The sequence below is a fragment of the Melanostigma gelatinosum genome (assembly GCF_949748355.1).
Source record: "Melanostigma gelatinosum genome assembly, chromosome: 2".
In the NCBI taxonomy this organism is placed as follows: domain Eukaryota; kingdom Metazoa; phylum Chordata; class Actinopteri; order Perciformes; family Zoarcidae; genus Melanostigma; species Melanostigma gelatinosum.
Window position 1 is genome coordinate 1,799,786 of NC_136635.1, and position 15,580 is coordinate 1,815,365.

At 44.2% G+C, this 15,580-nt stretch overlaps 1 protein-coding gene across 4 annotated transcripts in view; it reads right to left on the minus strand.

Annotated features, from left to right (window-relative positions):
• Positions 1–2,932: 2,932 nt before the first annotated feature.
• Positions 2,933–15,580, minus strand: part of arnt2 (aryl-hydrocarbon receptor nuclear translocator 2) — a 69,725-nt gene continuing 57,077 nt past the window's right edge. For all 4 annotated transcript variants that reach the window (XM_079281661.1, XM_079281660.1, XM_079281659.1 and 1 more), the window contains 3 exons: positions 15,379–15,529; positions 5,528–5,673; positions 2,933–5,436 (listed from right to left, as the gene is read on the minus strand). In XM_079281661.1, coding sequence (XP_079137787.1) covers positions 5,338–5,436; positions 5,528–5,673; positions 15,379–15,529 — 396 coding nt within the window. In that variant the 3' untranslated portion in view covers positions 2,933–5,337. The remainder of the gene's footprint in view (positions 5,437–5,527; positions 5,674–15,378; positions 15,530–15,580) is intronic.

Sequence of the window (15,580 nt, forward strand, 5' to 3'; positions counted from 1 at the left end):
TACAAGTTCTTGAATAGGTGCAATGCCTCAGTGACTCACATCATTCATGGTATTCAAACATTTGTCATTAGACCTGCTCAAGGGACCTGATAGTGAAATGGCAAGTCTTTTGAGTGAAGTAACAGCAATAAGAGAGTTTGCAGGACTCTCTTGGTCCATAACTTGACTTGTGTAATGCCTGCCTGCAAACCCTTGAGCCATGTCAGCCTTCCCTCACCACTCATCCTTCTCCCATTCGGCCTAGTCTGCCATCCAGCATTGCCCCTCGGCCTTCTGCCTCAGCCAGCCATCATCTTCTCTCCATTCTCTGTGGTCCAACAATACATGTCAGAGTCCTGTGACATCACAACAACTTGTGATGACTCAGTACTGATTAGACAGAGTCCCTGAGTAGGAGGCAGCACCACAGTGATGCCAGTGCATCACACAGACACATTCACCATGGCCCTTCAGAGCGTCTGTCTCCATGCATGCATGTCCAAACGTGTTGCTTCTGTTCATATGCTGACATGTAATAAGTCAGCTGAGTGGACACATGCATCCTGCTGACAGAGCTGTTCAGGTTCTGACTCTGACTGCTATCAAGCAGCAGTAATGAGGCTGAGTTCAGTACAGAATGTGATTGATGGTAACTTCATAAACAAAACAAATAGGAATATGTCATCAAGCTGTCTTGGCATTCATTTTGAATTACAGCTCAATCTTCCATTTTGGCTGACAGCAGCTCAGTGTCTTCCTCACATCCACCTAACCCCCCCCCCCCACACACACACACACACCTAAAGAAGGACATAGGTTCTGTTTAAACAATCTGTTTACATTCTTCACTTTATGTTAAACCATGAGCAAAAGTCGCCAAGTGATCTGTACTTATCAATGTTAATAACAAATGAATAAATTAAATAAATGGGCATTATGGTGAGTTTCAGCTCATTGTTGTTGTTGCTGTCCAGCAACTTCTGCCAACACATAAGAAAGAAAATCAAAAGTCAGACTCTGGACCTTGTCCTGTCCTTTGGCCTCTCACGTAGTGAGTTTTTCTATGAGACATCTGCGTGTCCGACCGTGATGTTTTTCTGTTTGACACTCAGCTTTACCAAAATTGCCTGTCCATACCCACTCCCACTCTACTGCAGCCAGCCTCTTCTCTAGTGCCGGCTGTGCCGATTCCACAGCCTTTGTTATTGCACTGTCCTCTCGCTTAAACACTGATAACTTAATTGACCTCTTCCACAAGTCCTGACTGTCTTCTCCAGACTCCTTTACACCTCTGAAGATCAGAGCTAGGAAGACTCAGGCAGACCTTTGGCTGAATGAGTTTACACACTCTATTAGAAGGGACTGCCGGAAAGCAGAGACTGCACTTTCTACATCGTCACTTTCTAAATAACACCCCCAACATTGGATTGAACATCTTGCACTTAATCAAAGATCTCTCACTGGCTATGTTGGACCCTCCTGCTCTTAATCATTTCTGCGCCGTCTCTTTACCCCACTTAGGGGTAGAATTGCAGGCCTGATGCCCACTAGCTGTCATTTTCAAGCAGTTGGTCGTAGCTTACTGACAACTTTTAACAGTTCTCTAGCCACATGTACCATCCCGTCTTGTTTAAAGCACACCTGATTTCAGACACTCCTCAAAAAGCCTGGTCTTGACCCGGCCAATTTACAAGCTTCTTTCTTGTCTAAGGTTTTAGAAAAAAAAGTTGTTTTTAATTTGAATCGGTCCTTTTTGAAACAAAACAGTACATTCTAGAAATGCCAGTCAGGGTTCAGGAACTCTATAGCACACAGATATAGCATAATTTCTGCGGCTGCCCTTGATTGGGTCCAATCTTACATTTCAAACATTTCATTGTTTCCAATGGCAGCTCATCCTCCACACCTGGAAATATTTCATGTGGGGGCTTCTGCTAAGTTTGGTTTCGGGTCCACTTCTCTTCTGTCTTTATGCTCCCAATGGGAAGAATCATCTCACCTCTTTTCACTGCTATGCTGATAAATAGTGAATGGACTGCACTTGTAAACACTTTAGTATTCCGATCACTTAAAGCGCTTTAACACTACATGTCATCATTGACATGACAGCCCTGCTCTACCACTGAGCCAGCGCTGGTCCTCAGATCAACTGCCTCTAAATGACCAAAGTCAGGCCTATTTAACGACAACTTACAACGGTCTCCAAGACTTTAAAGACGTTAGCTCAGAATCTCTTTCAGTTAAAGCTTGGGTTGGTAATCTTTAAAACATTTTCAAAAATATTTTTGTTGAAACTCTTTTTACATCCTGACAGCAATCCATAAATCAAATACTCTGGTATGTTGCTGGACTGTAATAAGCGCATCCAGTCGCTTCATTCTGCCGGGTGTGATGCTCCTTTGGTCTGGAGCGGCCTGCTGGACTGTTGGACAGGCCGCTCTGTTGATGCACCGTAACACCCACTTCTGTTGAACCCGTTCTGTTCTATCCTCTGGGTTAATGTGTTGAAACGAAAGTTACGAATGTAACTACGGTTCTATGAATCCTGGATGACCGCCAGAGGCAGTGCTTCACACTGGATATCTTCCGTCTCGCGCATGCGCAGGTCGAATATTTATATCAAAAAAGTCACGTGTGACCTCGGATGACCCCCGTCGTCTATAAGTTCCGGTGTCATCCTGAGCTCAGTCCTATGGAATCTTCTCGCAAGTTCACGGGATTCCGAGTGACCAAGAACTCTGGCGGTCATCCAGGTTTCAGGATTCTAAAAACACTTTTGACAAATAATTTAACCAGTATATTCTTACTACACATCAAAATATGCGCTATAGCGGAAAACAGTTTTTATGTACAGTTACAGTTTTAACCCAAAGATCAAAATGAAGGATTTTCTCCCTCAAAACCCAGAAACGAAGGCGAAGCATTTCTGAAAAATGGAAACTAAAACTTTGAATGGAAGCCACGTAACCAATAAGAATTTATTGACACAAGCACAATTTGTTACACAAAAATAATGGGTCACATTTACACAATTTATACAGGTCTAGAACTCAATGTACAATGAACAGACTAACTAAATACCAATAGTTAAATATATACTCACATTGCACACAATATCATTAAAACCTACACAAAAAACATGTACTGTGTGAAAGTAACACGAGTCGACATAAAAATCGCATTATTTACAAAAAAGGTGGATTTGAGATCTTTAGCAAAAGGACTCTGATGTTTGTTGGAGGTTTCATATCCATCTGTCAGAGACATTATACAATCTATCATGTAAAAGCTCCCCGCTAGAAAGTATTATTCAGTCTCTTAACAGTTGAAAAGATTATAAAGTAATAAAGTCAAGTAGCCAGAGCTGAAGAACACCAAATACACTAAATACTGCGCTTTGCTTGGACGGTATGGCGGTTTTTCCCTTTAAAGCAGGCTGGTGAGATTAGCAGTTAGCTTCATGAAGTGCACTTTAAGCCTTAGCTTAGCAACTCTCTGCAATGAGTGTTTTTATTTAAATTTAAATTGATACATAGAATCCTTCAATACTCGCATCAGGTTGTGGACATCACTACATACAGTTCACACAGTAAGGTTGATGGAGGGAGGGAGGACAGCAGCGATGCTGTGCTAGAGGCTGCACCCGGCAGATGGAGGTGGACATCTACACACTCACAGGAATCTCACTGAGTGGGAACATCGATACGGACTCATGCTGACTCGATTGCTGCTCTCCAGTCACTGCAGGTGTTACCTGAGGAGGCTGCTCTATTGGTCCTATTGTGATATTCTGTGCATATGCTCACGCATGAAGCATGCCGATACAATTATTCATGAACGGATGTCAACATGACTGTGTTGTACTTTGGCTGAACATAAAGCAGACTTGCTCTGATAATATCTGCAGCAGCTTCTGTGTCACATTACGATACATGTGGCTTCTCAAATGTAGGACTTAGTGCATGTTATTGTTATAGTTATATGAGCGCATACTAACCTGCGGTGAACACTCGAATAGAAGTGCTGCTGTATGGGACTGTTGAGACTGTGATGGATGACGTGCTGCTCACTCTCAGCCCTATAGGCATGGTGCACAATGAATGAGGGACACGAGCTATCATCTCTACGTCTTCTTTTGAAAATGCATCATTCAATGCGCACAGAGTACGTTATGGAAGCCCTGAGAGGCAAGTGTGAAAAATGATATTGTGGCGATGCATTTTCTAAATCTGATCTGAATAGTCTTCTCTCTTGTTACAGATTACAACTCAAAGAACATTCTCCTGCCAACAGCTTGTTTCTACTGTTCTTGAGTCATAAACTCTTTAGATCAGACTTGGATCACCAGAATGTCTCGCTTGCCTCTCTGGGCTTCCGTAGTAAGTTCATGTTTTGCAGTCATTTCCAAAGTCCCAATCACAGTTGAGCAAGAACTCTGAAAACTTTGGGCAACTGTTGTGGCGTTGTACAGATAAGTAATGATAAATGTAATGAAATGTGAAGACACTGTACTGTGGAACTCTGTGTCAGCTCGACATCAACACCACCACTAATACATTACCTGATCAAATCTTTCTCGTTCAGTCAAAAAAGTAATATTTTGGTCAAATTTACAGTTGTACAACATGAGCTACAATGAGCACATCAAAAGCAACTTGAAAAGAATCAAATCTTGGCTCGAACCTTCAGACGGTGCTGTGTGTCGACCCTGTTGAGGGACTACTTCTAGTGACATGGACTGACTCACGGTGTAGATGCTGTGCAGCAGACGAGGAGCATGGAACAGCTTGTCCCTTTGTGTTGAGAGCAGAATGATTTATGTTGTAATTCCATCCTGATAAAAGACCTGACATACTCCAAACCAGACGTGGATGCTGGCATCAGGCAGCTCTGCCCATCACTGGGTGCAGCGGATGTGTAATTGGCACAGGCTTACATTTTGGTCATCTGCATGGACTGCTGACAAAAAATGACTTTGTCAAATGCGAAAGACGGGAAGAGTAACATCTGTGCTAATCACAGTGCTCGTCTGTGACAGACAACGCTGACTGGCCTCCTCTGGTCATGCTGATGCTGCCTGCAGACGGTTGGTTCTGAGAGCTGGAGACAGAGAGCTGAGACCGGTTGATGTGCCCTCCATCTGTCAGCAGGGATCCTCTTTGCACAGATGAGGTATGTGTATGCTCACAGGGTCATACTGCAGGCCTGTGTGTGTGTGTGTGTGTGCAGACATTCACCGTGCTGCACATCAGCTGCGTGTTGGTGATCCAGCAATATAGAAAAATGAGACAACATGACAGATGAACACAAACTTCAGTCCAGTTCTGAGAGGGAGAGAGGAGGAGGGGGGGGGGGGTATTACTCAGAGAAGGGAGGGAACATGCCGAGGTCAGCGAAGTCCTCTATGTTGTAGTTGGCTGTTCCCTGGGTGGGATCTCCGGCCATGGGCAACATGTCCTGCAGAGACACGGATACATATCACATATCTGTGTACGATGGTCAGCAGCCAGCAGCTGGAGGACTGTGTGTCAGAGTGTGTGTGTGTTACCTGGAAGACTTCTGTCTGGCTGGGGTTGGGGTGTGTGTGCTGTTCCCCGGCCTGCTGGGAGTGATGCTGGTTCTGCCACTGGGACCAGACCTCACTGGGCCGACCCTGGAACTGGGCTCCACTCTGACTGCTCTCCCCCGACACATCTGGAAACACACAGAGGGTGTCACTCAGACATGAGTTTGACTGATTGCATATTTAAAGTAGAGTGAAACCCACGGTAGGTTGTGGTTCGTTCAGACCATGAGTATATTACTATGTGAGGAGATAGCGCAGGAATGTCTACCTGAGCACAGAATGGAGAACATACAACCCAGACAGTCTGTGGTGTATGTGAGTGATTGAGATGCCTCCAGTCTGCTGTACTATGCATAATGCAGCATTGGGGTCATTTTACACAACTGAATGCTTATCGATCGAATGATGTACTCTTTTGGTTTCAGTATCACTTTAAGGGTACTTATGTCGTCACTTTCTAAACAATACCCAGCCCTACTAAAATAGGATCAATGTTCTCATGAACACTGGAGAAATGGGAGGTCTGATAGAAGTCTTTGTCACATAAAGGCCTGCTTCTCTGCGCTGTTACTAGTATTTGAAAATGTCATCAACAAACTAATTAATTGCCTGACTGACAATTCTGAGCTGCAGCTAAAAACTCCAACAGATATGAATGTACAGACACACACACACACACACACACACACACACACACACACACACACACACTCACACACACACACACACACACACACACACACACACACACACACACACACACACACACACACACACGCTCGCTCCCGGCGAGGCTGTTTTGAGAGTTTACCGAGTACATCAAAGCAAAGCAGAATGATAAGGTGTCGGCCTCCAGCAGAGGAACATTCTGACTGTTTCACAATAAAGAACTAAAGGCTGATATTTTCTCTGGCCAGATAAGAGCAAGAGGCTGAGTCGCTGATGGAGAGAGGGAAGAGAGCACATGTAAAAAATACAGATGCAAGAGTAGTTACCCAAACACAGAGGAGGCTGCTCTTGTAAACATGAAGTGGAAAGCATACAAGACAAGGAAAAAGCAGAGCTTCTCACTCGTGAATACTAATGAACACATGCAACAACAGAGCAAATGAATGGCACTGGCTGTTACTGACTTCTTCATCCTTCAAATGGGCTGAACGCAAAGAGAGAGCGAAAGAACGACGGATGGACGGAAAGTAAAACTCCAAGTCAGAAAATGATCCTGATGAAATCAAGAATAAATAAAGAAGGTGGCAGAAAGACAGATCATACATTTGGCTAATGTGTGTGTCCATTAAAAGGCTATCAAAGAGCCGTTACAGGCTGGACATGCTCACTTCTACAGCAATGTGGGATTGAGCAGCTGGCTGATGAGCCGTCACTCACTGAACACACGGAAACCTTCACCATCCTGTTTCTGCTGTCATCCCATTTAAAGCCACGCAAGCAGTGTGGCCCCAGGTGATGAGATGAGGTCAGTCCACCCCTGTGATTCAGAGCGAATCTATTTTAATTATGGTTGAATTGGCTGATTATTTCTTGATCTACAACCGTGAAAAATGCTGCTCCCAGGGCCCTGGTTGTCACTCTCGTGGTGTCTATCTGACTCTAGTGGTGTCTATCTGACTCTAGTGGTGTCTATCTGACTCTAGTGGTGTCTATCTGACTCTAGTGGTGTCTATCTGACTCTAGTGGTGTCTATCTGACTCTAGTGGTGTCTATCTGACTCTAGTGGTCTCTATCTGACTCTAGTGGTGTCTATCTGACTCTAGTGGTGTCTATCTGACTCTAGTGGTGTCTATCTGACCCTAGTGGTCTCTATCTGACTCTAGTGGTGTCTATCTGACTCTAGTGGTGTCTATCTGACCCTAGTGGTCTCTATCTGACTCTAGTGGTGTCTATCTGACTCTAGTGGTGTCTATCTGACTCTCCTGGTGTCTATCTGACTCTAGTGGTGTCTATCTGACCCTAGTGGTCTCTATCTGACTCTAGTGGTGTCTATCTGACTCTAGTGGTGTCTATCTGACTCTCCTGGTCTCTATCTGACTCTAGTGGTGTCTATCTGACTCTAGTGGTGTCTATCTGACTCTAGTGGTGTCTATCTGACTCTAGTGGTGTCTATCTGACTCTAGTGGTCTCTATCTGACTCTAGTGGTGTCTATCTGACTCTAGTGGTGTCTATCTGACTCTCCTGGTGTCTATCTGACTCTAGTGGTGTCTATCTGACTCTCGTGGTGTCTCTCTGACTCTCCTGGTGTCTATCTGACTCTAGTGGTGTCTATCTGACTCTGGTGGTGTATATCTGACTCTAGTGGTGTCTATCTGACTCTAGTGGTGTCTATCTGACTCTAGTGGTGTCTATCTGACTCTAGTGGTGTATATCTGACTCTCCTGGTGTCTATCTGACTCTAGTGGTGTCTATCTGACTCTAGTGGTGTCTATCTGACTCTGGTGGTGTATATCTGACTCTAGTGGTGTCTATCTGACTCTAGTGGTGTCTATCTGACTCTAGTGGTGTCTATCTGACTCTAGTGGTGTATATCTGACTCTCCTGGTGTCTATCTGACTCTAGTGGTGTCTATCTGACTCTAGTGGTGTCTATCTGACTCTAGTGGTGTCTATCTGACTCTAGTGGTGTATATCTGACTCTAGTGGTGTCTATCTGACTCTAGTGGTGTATATCTGACTCTAGTGGTATCTATCTGACTCTGGTGGTGTATATCTGACTCTAGTGGTGTCTATCTGACTCTAGTGGTGTCTATCTGACTCTAGTGGTGTCTATCTGACTCTAGTGGTCTCTATCTGACTCTGGTGGTGTATATCTGACTCTAGTGGTGTCTATCTTACTCTAGTGGTGTCTATCTGACTCTAGTGGTGTCTATCTGACTCTAGTGGTGTATATCTGACTCTCCTGGTGTCTATCTGACTCTAGTGGTGTCTATCTGACTCTAGTGGTGTCTATCTGACTCTAGTGGTGTCTATCTGACTCTAGTGGTGTATATCTGACTCTCCTGGTGTCTATCTGACTCTAGTGGTGTATATCTGACTCTAGTGGTGTCTATCTGACTCTAGTGGTGTATATCTGACTCTCCTGGTGTATATCTGACTCTAGTGGTGTATATCTGACTCTCCTGGTGTCTATCTGACTCTAGTGGTGTATATCTGACTCTAGTGGTGTCTATCTGACTCTAGTGGTGTCTATCTGACTCTAGTGGTGTATATCTGACTCTAGTGGTCTCTATCTGACTCTAGTGGTGTCTATCTGACTCTAGTGGTGTCTATCTGACTCTAGTGGTGTCTATCTGACTCTCCTGGTGTCTATCTGACTCTCGTGGTGTCTATCTGACTCTAGTGGTGTCTATCTGACTCTCGTGGTGTCTCTCTGACTCTAGTGGTGTCTATCTGACTCTAGTGGTGTCTATCTGACTCTCCTGGTGTCTATCTGACTCTCCTGGTGTCTATCTGACTCTAGTGGTGTCTATCTGACTCTCCTGGTGTCTATCTGACTCTCGTGGTGTCTATCTGACTCTAGTGGTGTCTATCTGACTCTCCTGGTGTCTATCTGACTCTCGTGGTGTCTATCTGACTCTTCTGGTGTCTATCTGACTCTAGTGGTCTCTATCTGACCCTAGTGGTCTCTATCTGACTCTAGTGGTCTCTATCTGACTCTAGTGGTGTCTATCTGACTCTCCTGGTGTCTATCTGACTCTCCTGGTGTCTATCTGACTCTAGTGGTGTCTATCTGACCCTAGTGGTCTCTATCTGACTCTAGTGGTCTCTATCTGACTCTAGTGGTGTCTATATGACCCTAGTGGTGTCTATCTGAGCCTAGTGGTGTCTATCTGACCGTAGTGGTGTCTATCTGACTCTCGTGGTGTCTATCTGACGCTCCTGGTGTCTATCTGACTCTCGTGGTGTCTATCTGACTCTAGTGGTGTCTATCTGACTCTCGTGGTGTCTATCTGACGCTCCTGGTGTCTATCTGACTCTCGTGGTGTCTATCTGACTCTAGTGGTGTCTATCTGACTCTCGTGGTGTCTATCTGACTCTCGTGGTGTCTATCTGACTCTCGTGGTGTCTATCTGACTCTAGTGGTCTCTATCTGACTCTAGTGGTGTCTATCTGACTCTAGTGGTGTCTATCTGACTCTCCTGGTGTCTATCTGACTCTAGTGGTGTCTATCTGACCCTAGTGGTGTCTATCTGACTCTAGTGGTGTATATCTATCTGACTCTCCTGGTGTCTATCTGACTCTAGTGGTGTCTATCTGACTCTAGTGGTCTCTATCTGACTCTCCTGGTGTCTATCTGACTCTAGTGGTGTCTATCTGACTCTAGTGGTCTCTATCTGACTCTGGTGGTGTATATCTGACTCTAGTGGTGTCTATCTGACTCTAGTGGTGTCTATCTGACTCTAGTGGTGTATATCTGACTCTAGTGGTGTCTATCTGACTCTAGTGGTGTCTATATGACTCTAGTGGTGTCTATCTGACTCTAGTGGTGTCTATCTGACTCTAGTGGTGTCTATCTGACTCTCCTGGTGTCTATCTGACTCTCCTGGTGTCTATCTGACTCTAGTGGTGTCTATCTGACTCTAGTGGTGTATATCTGACTCTAGTGGTGTCTATCTGACTCTAGTGGTGTCTATCTACCTCTAGTGGTGTCTATCTGACTCTAGTGGTGTCTATCTGACTCTCCTGGTGTCTATCTGACTCTAGTGGTGTCTATCTGACTCTAGTGGTGTCTATCTGACTCTAGTGGTGTCTATCTGACTCTAGTGGTGTCTATCTGACTCTAGTGGTGTCTATCTACCTCTAGTGGTGTCTATCTGACTCTAGTGGTGTCTATCTGACTCTAGTGGTGTCTATCTGACTCTCCTGGTGTCTATCTGACTCTAGTGGTGTCTATCTGACCCTAGTGGTCTCTATCTGACTCTAGTGGTCTCTATCTGACTCTAGTGGTCTCTATATGACCCTAGTGGTGTTTATCTGACCCTAGTGGTGTCTATCTGACTCTAGTGGTGTCTATCTGACTCTCGTGGTGTCTATCTGACTCTTCTGGTGTCTATCTGACTCTAGTGGTGTCTATCTGACTCTAGTGGTCTCTATCTGACTCTCCTGGTGTCTATCTGACTCTAGTGGTGTCTATCTGACTCTAGTGGTCTCTATATGACCCTAGTGGTGTTTATCTGACCCTAGTGGTGTCTATCTGACTCTAGTGGTGTCTATCTGACTCTCGTGGTGTCTATCTGACTCTAGTGGTGTCTATCTGACTCTCCTGGTGTCTATCTGACTCTAGTGGTGTCTATCTGACTCTAGTGGTCTCTATATGACCCTAGTGGTGTTTATCTGACCCTAGTGGTGTCTATCTGACTCTAGTGGTGTCTATCTGACTCTCGTGGTGTCTATCTGACTCTCCTGGTGTCTATCTGACTCTAGTGGTGTCTATCTGACTCTAGTGGTGTCTATCTGACCCTAGTGGTCTCTATCTGACTCTAGTGGTCTCTATCTGACTCTAGTGGTCTCTATATGACCCTAGTGGTGTTTATCTGACCCTAGTGGTGTCTATCTGACTCTAGTGGTGTCTATCTGACTCTCGTGGTGTCTATCTGACTCTTCTGGTGTCTATCTGACTCTAGTGGTGTCTATCTGACTCTAGTGGTCTCTATCTGACTCTCCTGGTGTCTATCTGACTCTAGTGGTGTCTATATGACTCTAGTGGTGTCTATCTGACTCTAGTGGTCTCTATCTGACCCTAGTGGTCTCTATCTGACTCTAGTGGTGTCTATATGACTCTAGTGGTGTCTATATGACTCTAGTGGTGTCTATCTGACTCTAGTGGTCTCTATCTGACCCTAGTGGTCTCTATCTGACTCTAGTGGTGTCTATATGACTCTAGTGGTGTCTATCTGACTCTAGTGGTGTCTATCTGACTCTCCTGGTGTCTATCTGACTCTAGTGGTGTCTATCTGACTCTAGTGGTGTCTATCTGACTCTCCTGGTGTCTATCTGACTCTAGTGGTGTCTATCTAGTGGTTTGACTTGTCTAATCTAAACTGCACTATTAATTGTCTACATTCACCTCCAAAAATGATTGAGATTGAGAGTCAGCAGGCGTTTCATTGGTGTGAGACATCAGTGAGAGTAATGAGTAGTGAATGAGCAGAGTGGGATGAAGTGTAGGAGGCGGTTTCTCTGGGGACAGAAGACATCTTGAGTTTCTGACACTCTGGTATGACGTGTAGTGAGACACAAACACTTAGTGCAGTGGTTCTCAAACTGTGAGGCGCGCACAGTTTGAGAACCACTGCAGTGTGGCATTACAGGTGGGGCGCAGGGGGAAATGCAGAATTTTTGTATTTCAAAAAAAAAATATATATATATATATATTTTTTTTTAAAGTAATTAATAAATACATGGCGAAATGCCTGTACTTTCGTGTAAATGTTTACGTTACGCCGTTAACAGGTTACGCTTGCGCATGCGCGACGGCCATGATCCTTGGCGACTCACATGTGTGGCTTAGTGTTCCAAATGAAGAGACATTTGGCAGGAACAGAAAAGCAACCGCAAGCGATGCATCCGAGACGAACAGCAAGCAGCAAGAAGAACATATGATGACTCCTCTCTTGCTCTGGGTTTCACAGTGAACGCGGTAGGAGATCAGTCTGTTTTATGTGTGAAAACTCTAGCTGCGGATAGTATGAAACTTGTTTTGTTTAGTTTTTCACAGGTTGCACTTTATTGTTATCTTGAAAAGATGTTTAGTGCAAAACAGGTTAATTGCAGCTAATTGCAATAAGCTATTTTTTGCCAAATTGTAGTTATTTTTTGCACAGATAGAACTTTATTTGCATTGTTCTAACAAAGTGATTGCACATTTCATTTGTTTTTGTCTGATGGAGCAATCTGGTTTACTTAAAAGTGATTGCAATTTTCTTTATTCTATTATTTGAAAAAGCACAGACGGAGGAGTCACAAAATGTTGTTTCAATAAAAATTCAACAAAGACCATTTTGTTTCAATTTTGTTGGGGCGGTGGGGCGTGAACATTTTCTTCCTCCAAAGTGGGGCACGACAGAAAAAGTTTGAGAACCACTGACTTAGTGAGAACATTGTGTACTCGTTTGGTTTATATTCATGTAACAAATTCCCCACAACATTTTCAGAGTCATTTTAGTTGAATGAATATCAAATTGCAGAATATTTATGAATATCAAATTATTTAATTTTAAGAACATCATTTTTAAATTTCTGGCCAAAATAGTCCAAATCAAAAGCTTCAGAGGCAAAGTGTCAGAAGACAAAAAAAGACTTTTGTTCCTCAGTATGAGCCAAACATTCTGGCATCTTTCTGATCGAGCCATGTTGGACTCAGTTTGTAACACAGCCTGTGTGTAATACCTTCTGTCATGATTGTACTTGCGTGTGTGTGTACCAAACATTTTAACCTGAGTCATACTGACTTCAGGAACAAATGTACCGCTGTGGATGTATTTTAGACACCACAGAGAATCTATATCTGTTTAGTGTGTGCTATAGTTACAATAGTTTCACCTCTTCACTTCAACACAGTGTGTGTGAGAAATAAGTTTTAAAGTCCATTCAGAAGCATGTATATTTATGGTGGATGGAAGTGGTAATGAGTGAGTCAGACTCTGACAGCTTTTCCCCATCCGTGTAATTACATCTGTACCAGGACACAAACAAGCTTCCTATTTGAACTGAATACAGAATGTGAATAGAATGTGACCAAGTTTCCTAATGTTAAATAAAGTTAAAGGATCTGTTGATACAGGGCATGTCATTACTTATGTTCCTTTGGTCTCGGACACTTTCTGACATTAAAGGTTCCTGCCAACACACATTTGACAGGAAACCACCTCAGCGCTGCCAGTGTACATATCCAGCTCAGTGAAGACCAGGAGAAAGTGGAAACATTGGCAGAGCTCAGAGACCACAACTTGTGACACACACTGAGATTCTTAAAAGCTCCACATGAGGTGACACTTTAGGATCCAACCACAGCACAGATGTAGCATCTAGAGTTGCACTGGTAGGTTGTTGCTATCATGTGACCACATGAAAAATAAGTTCATGTCCCACACATTGTGTAAAATATATTATGGCAACACATTCTGATTACAAAACATAAAAGGTGACCGTGGCTCACTAGGTTAAGAGGGTTGTCTGGTAACCGCAGGGTCAACGGTTCAATCCTTGGCTGGGACGTGTCATGTGTCGAAGTGTCCCTGAGCAAGACACTGAACCCCTAACAGCTCCCCGGGCGCCTGTCATAGTCAGCCCACTGCTCCCTATATACAGGGATGGGTCAGATGCAGAGAATAATTTCCCCTTCCGGGATCAATATAGTATAATAAATTTAAAAAACAACATAAATATAATGGATCATGAGTCGGTAGGTTGTGTGTCATGCTGGACCTGTGGAGGTCAAACAGACGTGGCACGTTGATGTTATTTCTTTCTTGATGCTTTTAGAGAAAGCCTGTGTTGTGATTGTGAGTATATTTCTGCTGAGAGGAAGCTCTGCAATTTCGATATTAGATCTCCCTTTAGTACTTTCACCATGCAAACGCTACAATATTCACCCAATATCTAATATTCAAACAACGTATCTGTCTACCCGTTGGTTTCTTTGCTGTGTGACTCCCGTGTGCTGGCTAACCTCAGCAGTTGGCTGACATGGGAGGCTGGTCAGCTGATCAAGCTCACCTGGCCTCGTATAGGCTATAAAAGCTGACCCATGTGTTCCCACTGGCACCTATCAACACATTCTCACCCCAGTGGGTCAAATACTGCAGCCTGGTCAGAGCTTCAAGCTATGAGCCACCCCTCTAGGGTCAGTTCTTTAATGTCAGGGACGGCTTGCATAGTGTCTTCAAAAAAGCCACGATATTATATTTTTCTCATCTTCTACAAAGAGAGATGAGTGTGCAGGGACTCTGTCTGTGGTTATTGACCACTTGTTACACTTTTTAAATTTTTTATTCAAACGTATTCGGTTCGTCATGCGTACCGAACCGTGAGCCTCGTACCGAACGGTTTAATACGAATACGCGTATTGTTACACCCCTAGTTAGGATGCTGATCATATTGAGCTCTTAGATCGTTTATTTGTCTCTTTAGTGGCGCTTCACTGGCTGCTTTTAATAATGGTCATGCTTTGTGAACATGAGACACGCTGCTCTTAAACTGCCCGTGGGATGAATGAAGATATAAAAGTGTCTATTCTTGGTTGAAGACTGTGGGCTCGCCATGTGAAATAACTTTCGACTCACATATTATTCTCAGACTACTCGGCATTTTGCCCCATCTCCCACGTGATTGGCTGAGCAGCATCACGTCATGTGATTTACAACACATGTAATTGGTCTGTGTTTCCTGGACCGCTGAACAAGTACCGTAAAGGCTAGAAGAGCTGCACCGGTTAAAATAGAAGCGCTCAGTCAAAATGTAATAATTCACAGCTATCTATCGGTTTCAGGTCCAGGTCCGGATATAAGGGGGTCTGGGTCCGGACTCTTTAGTGACCCCTGCTCTATAGCGTGCCTCGGTGTGTAGATATCAGACAGCGAGGGTTGTATTTGGATTTTATTAGGAGTGAGAACGGGTATATTAACTTCAAAGTCACCAAGCCCTACCTAATAAGATCTTCAACAGAACAGAAGCAGTGCAGTGGGTTTACATGTTGCTCCTCAGTTTCTGTGTTTTCAAACAGAAAATAAAGACACACAAAGACTTCCACAACAAATACAGCCCAGAGCACACAGGGGACGTTACTACAGATCACTCAGCAAATGAGAAGCAGGGCTCACCAAAAGCTGTGCTGCGGTTTGTCAGTCCGGAGTAGGCATTGCCGCTGGGGGAGGAAGTGGCCGGGGACGACAGGGGACTGTAGGAGGCCGGGTCGGTCTGGTAGCTGTGGCCAGAACCAATACCAAATGGACTGGACTGGGCTTTACTGGACTGGAGAGCACAGACACTGGTTAGATGTACAGCATATCAGGGCCGTACGGG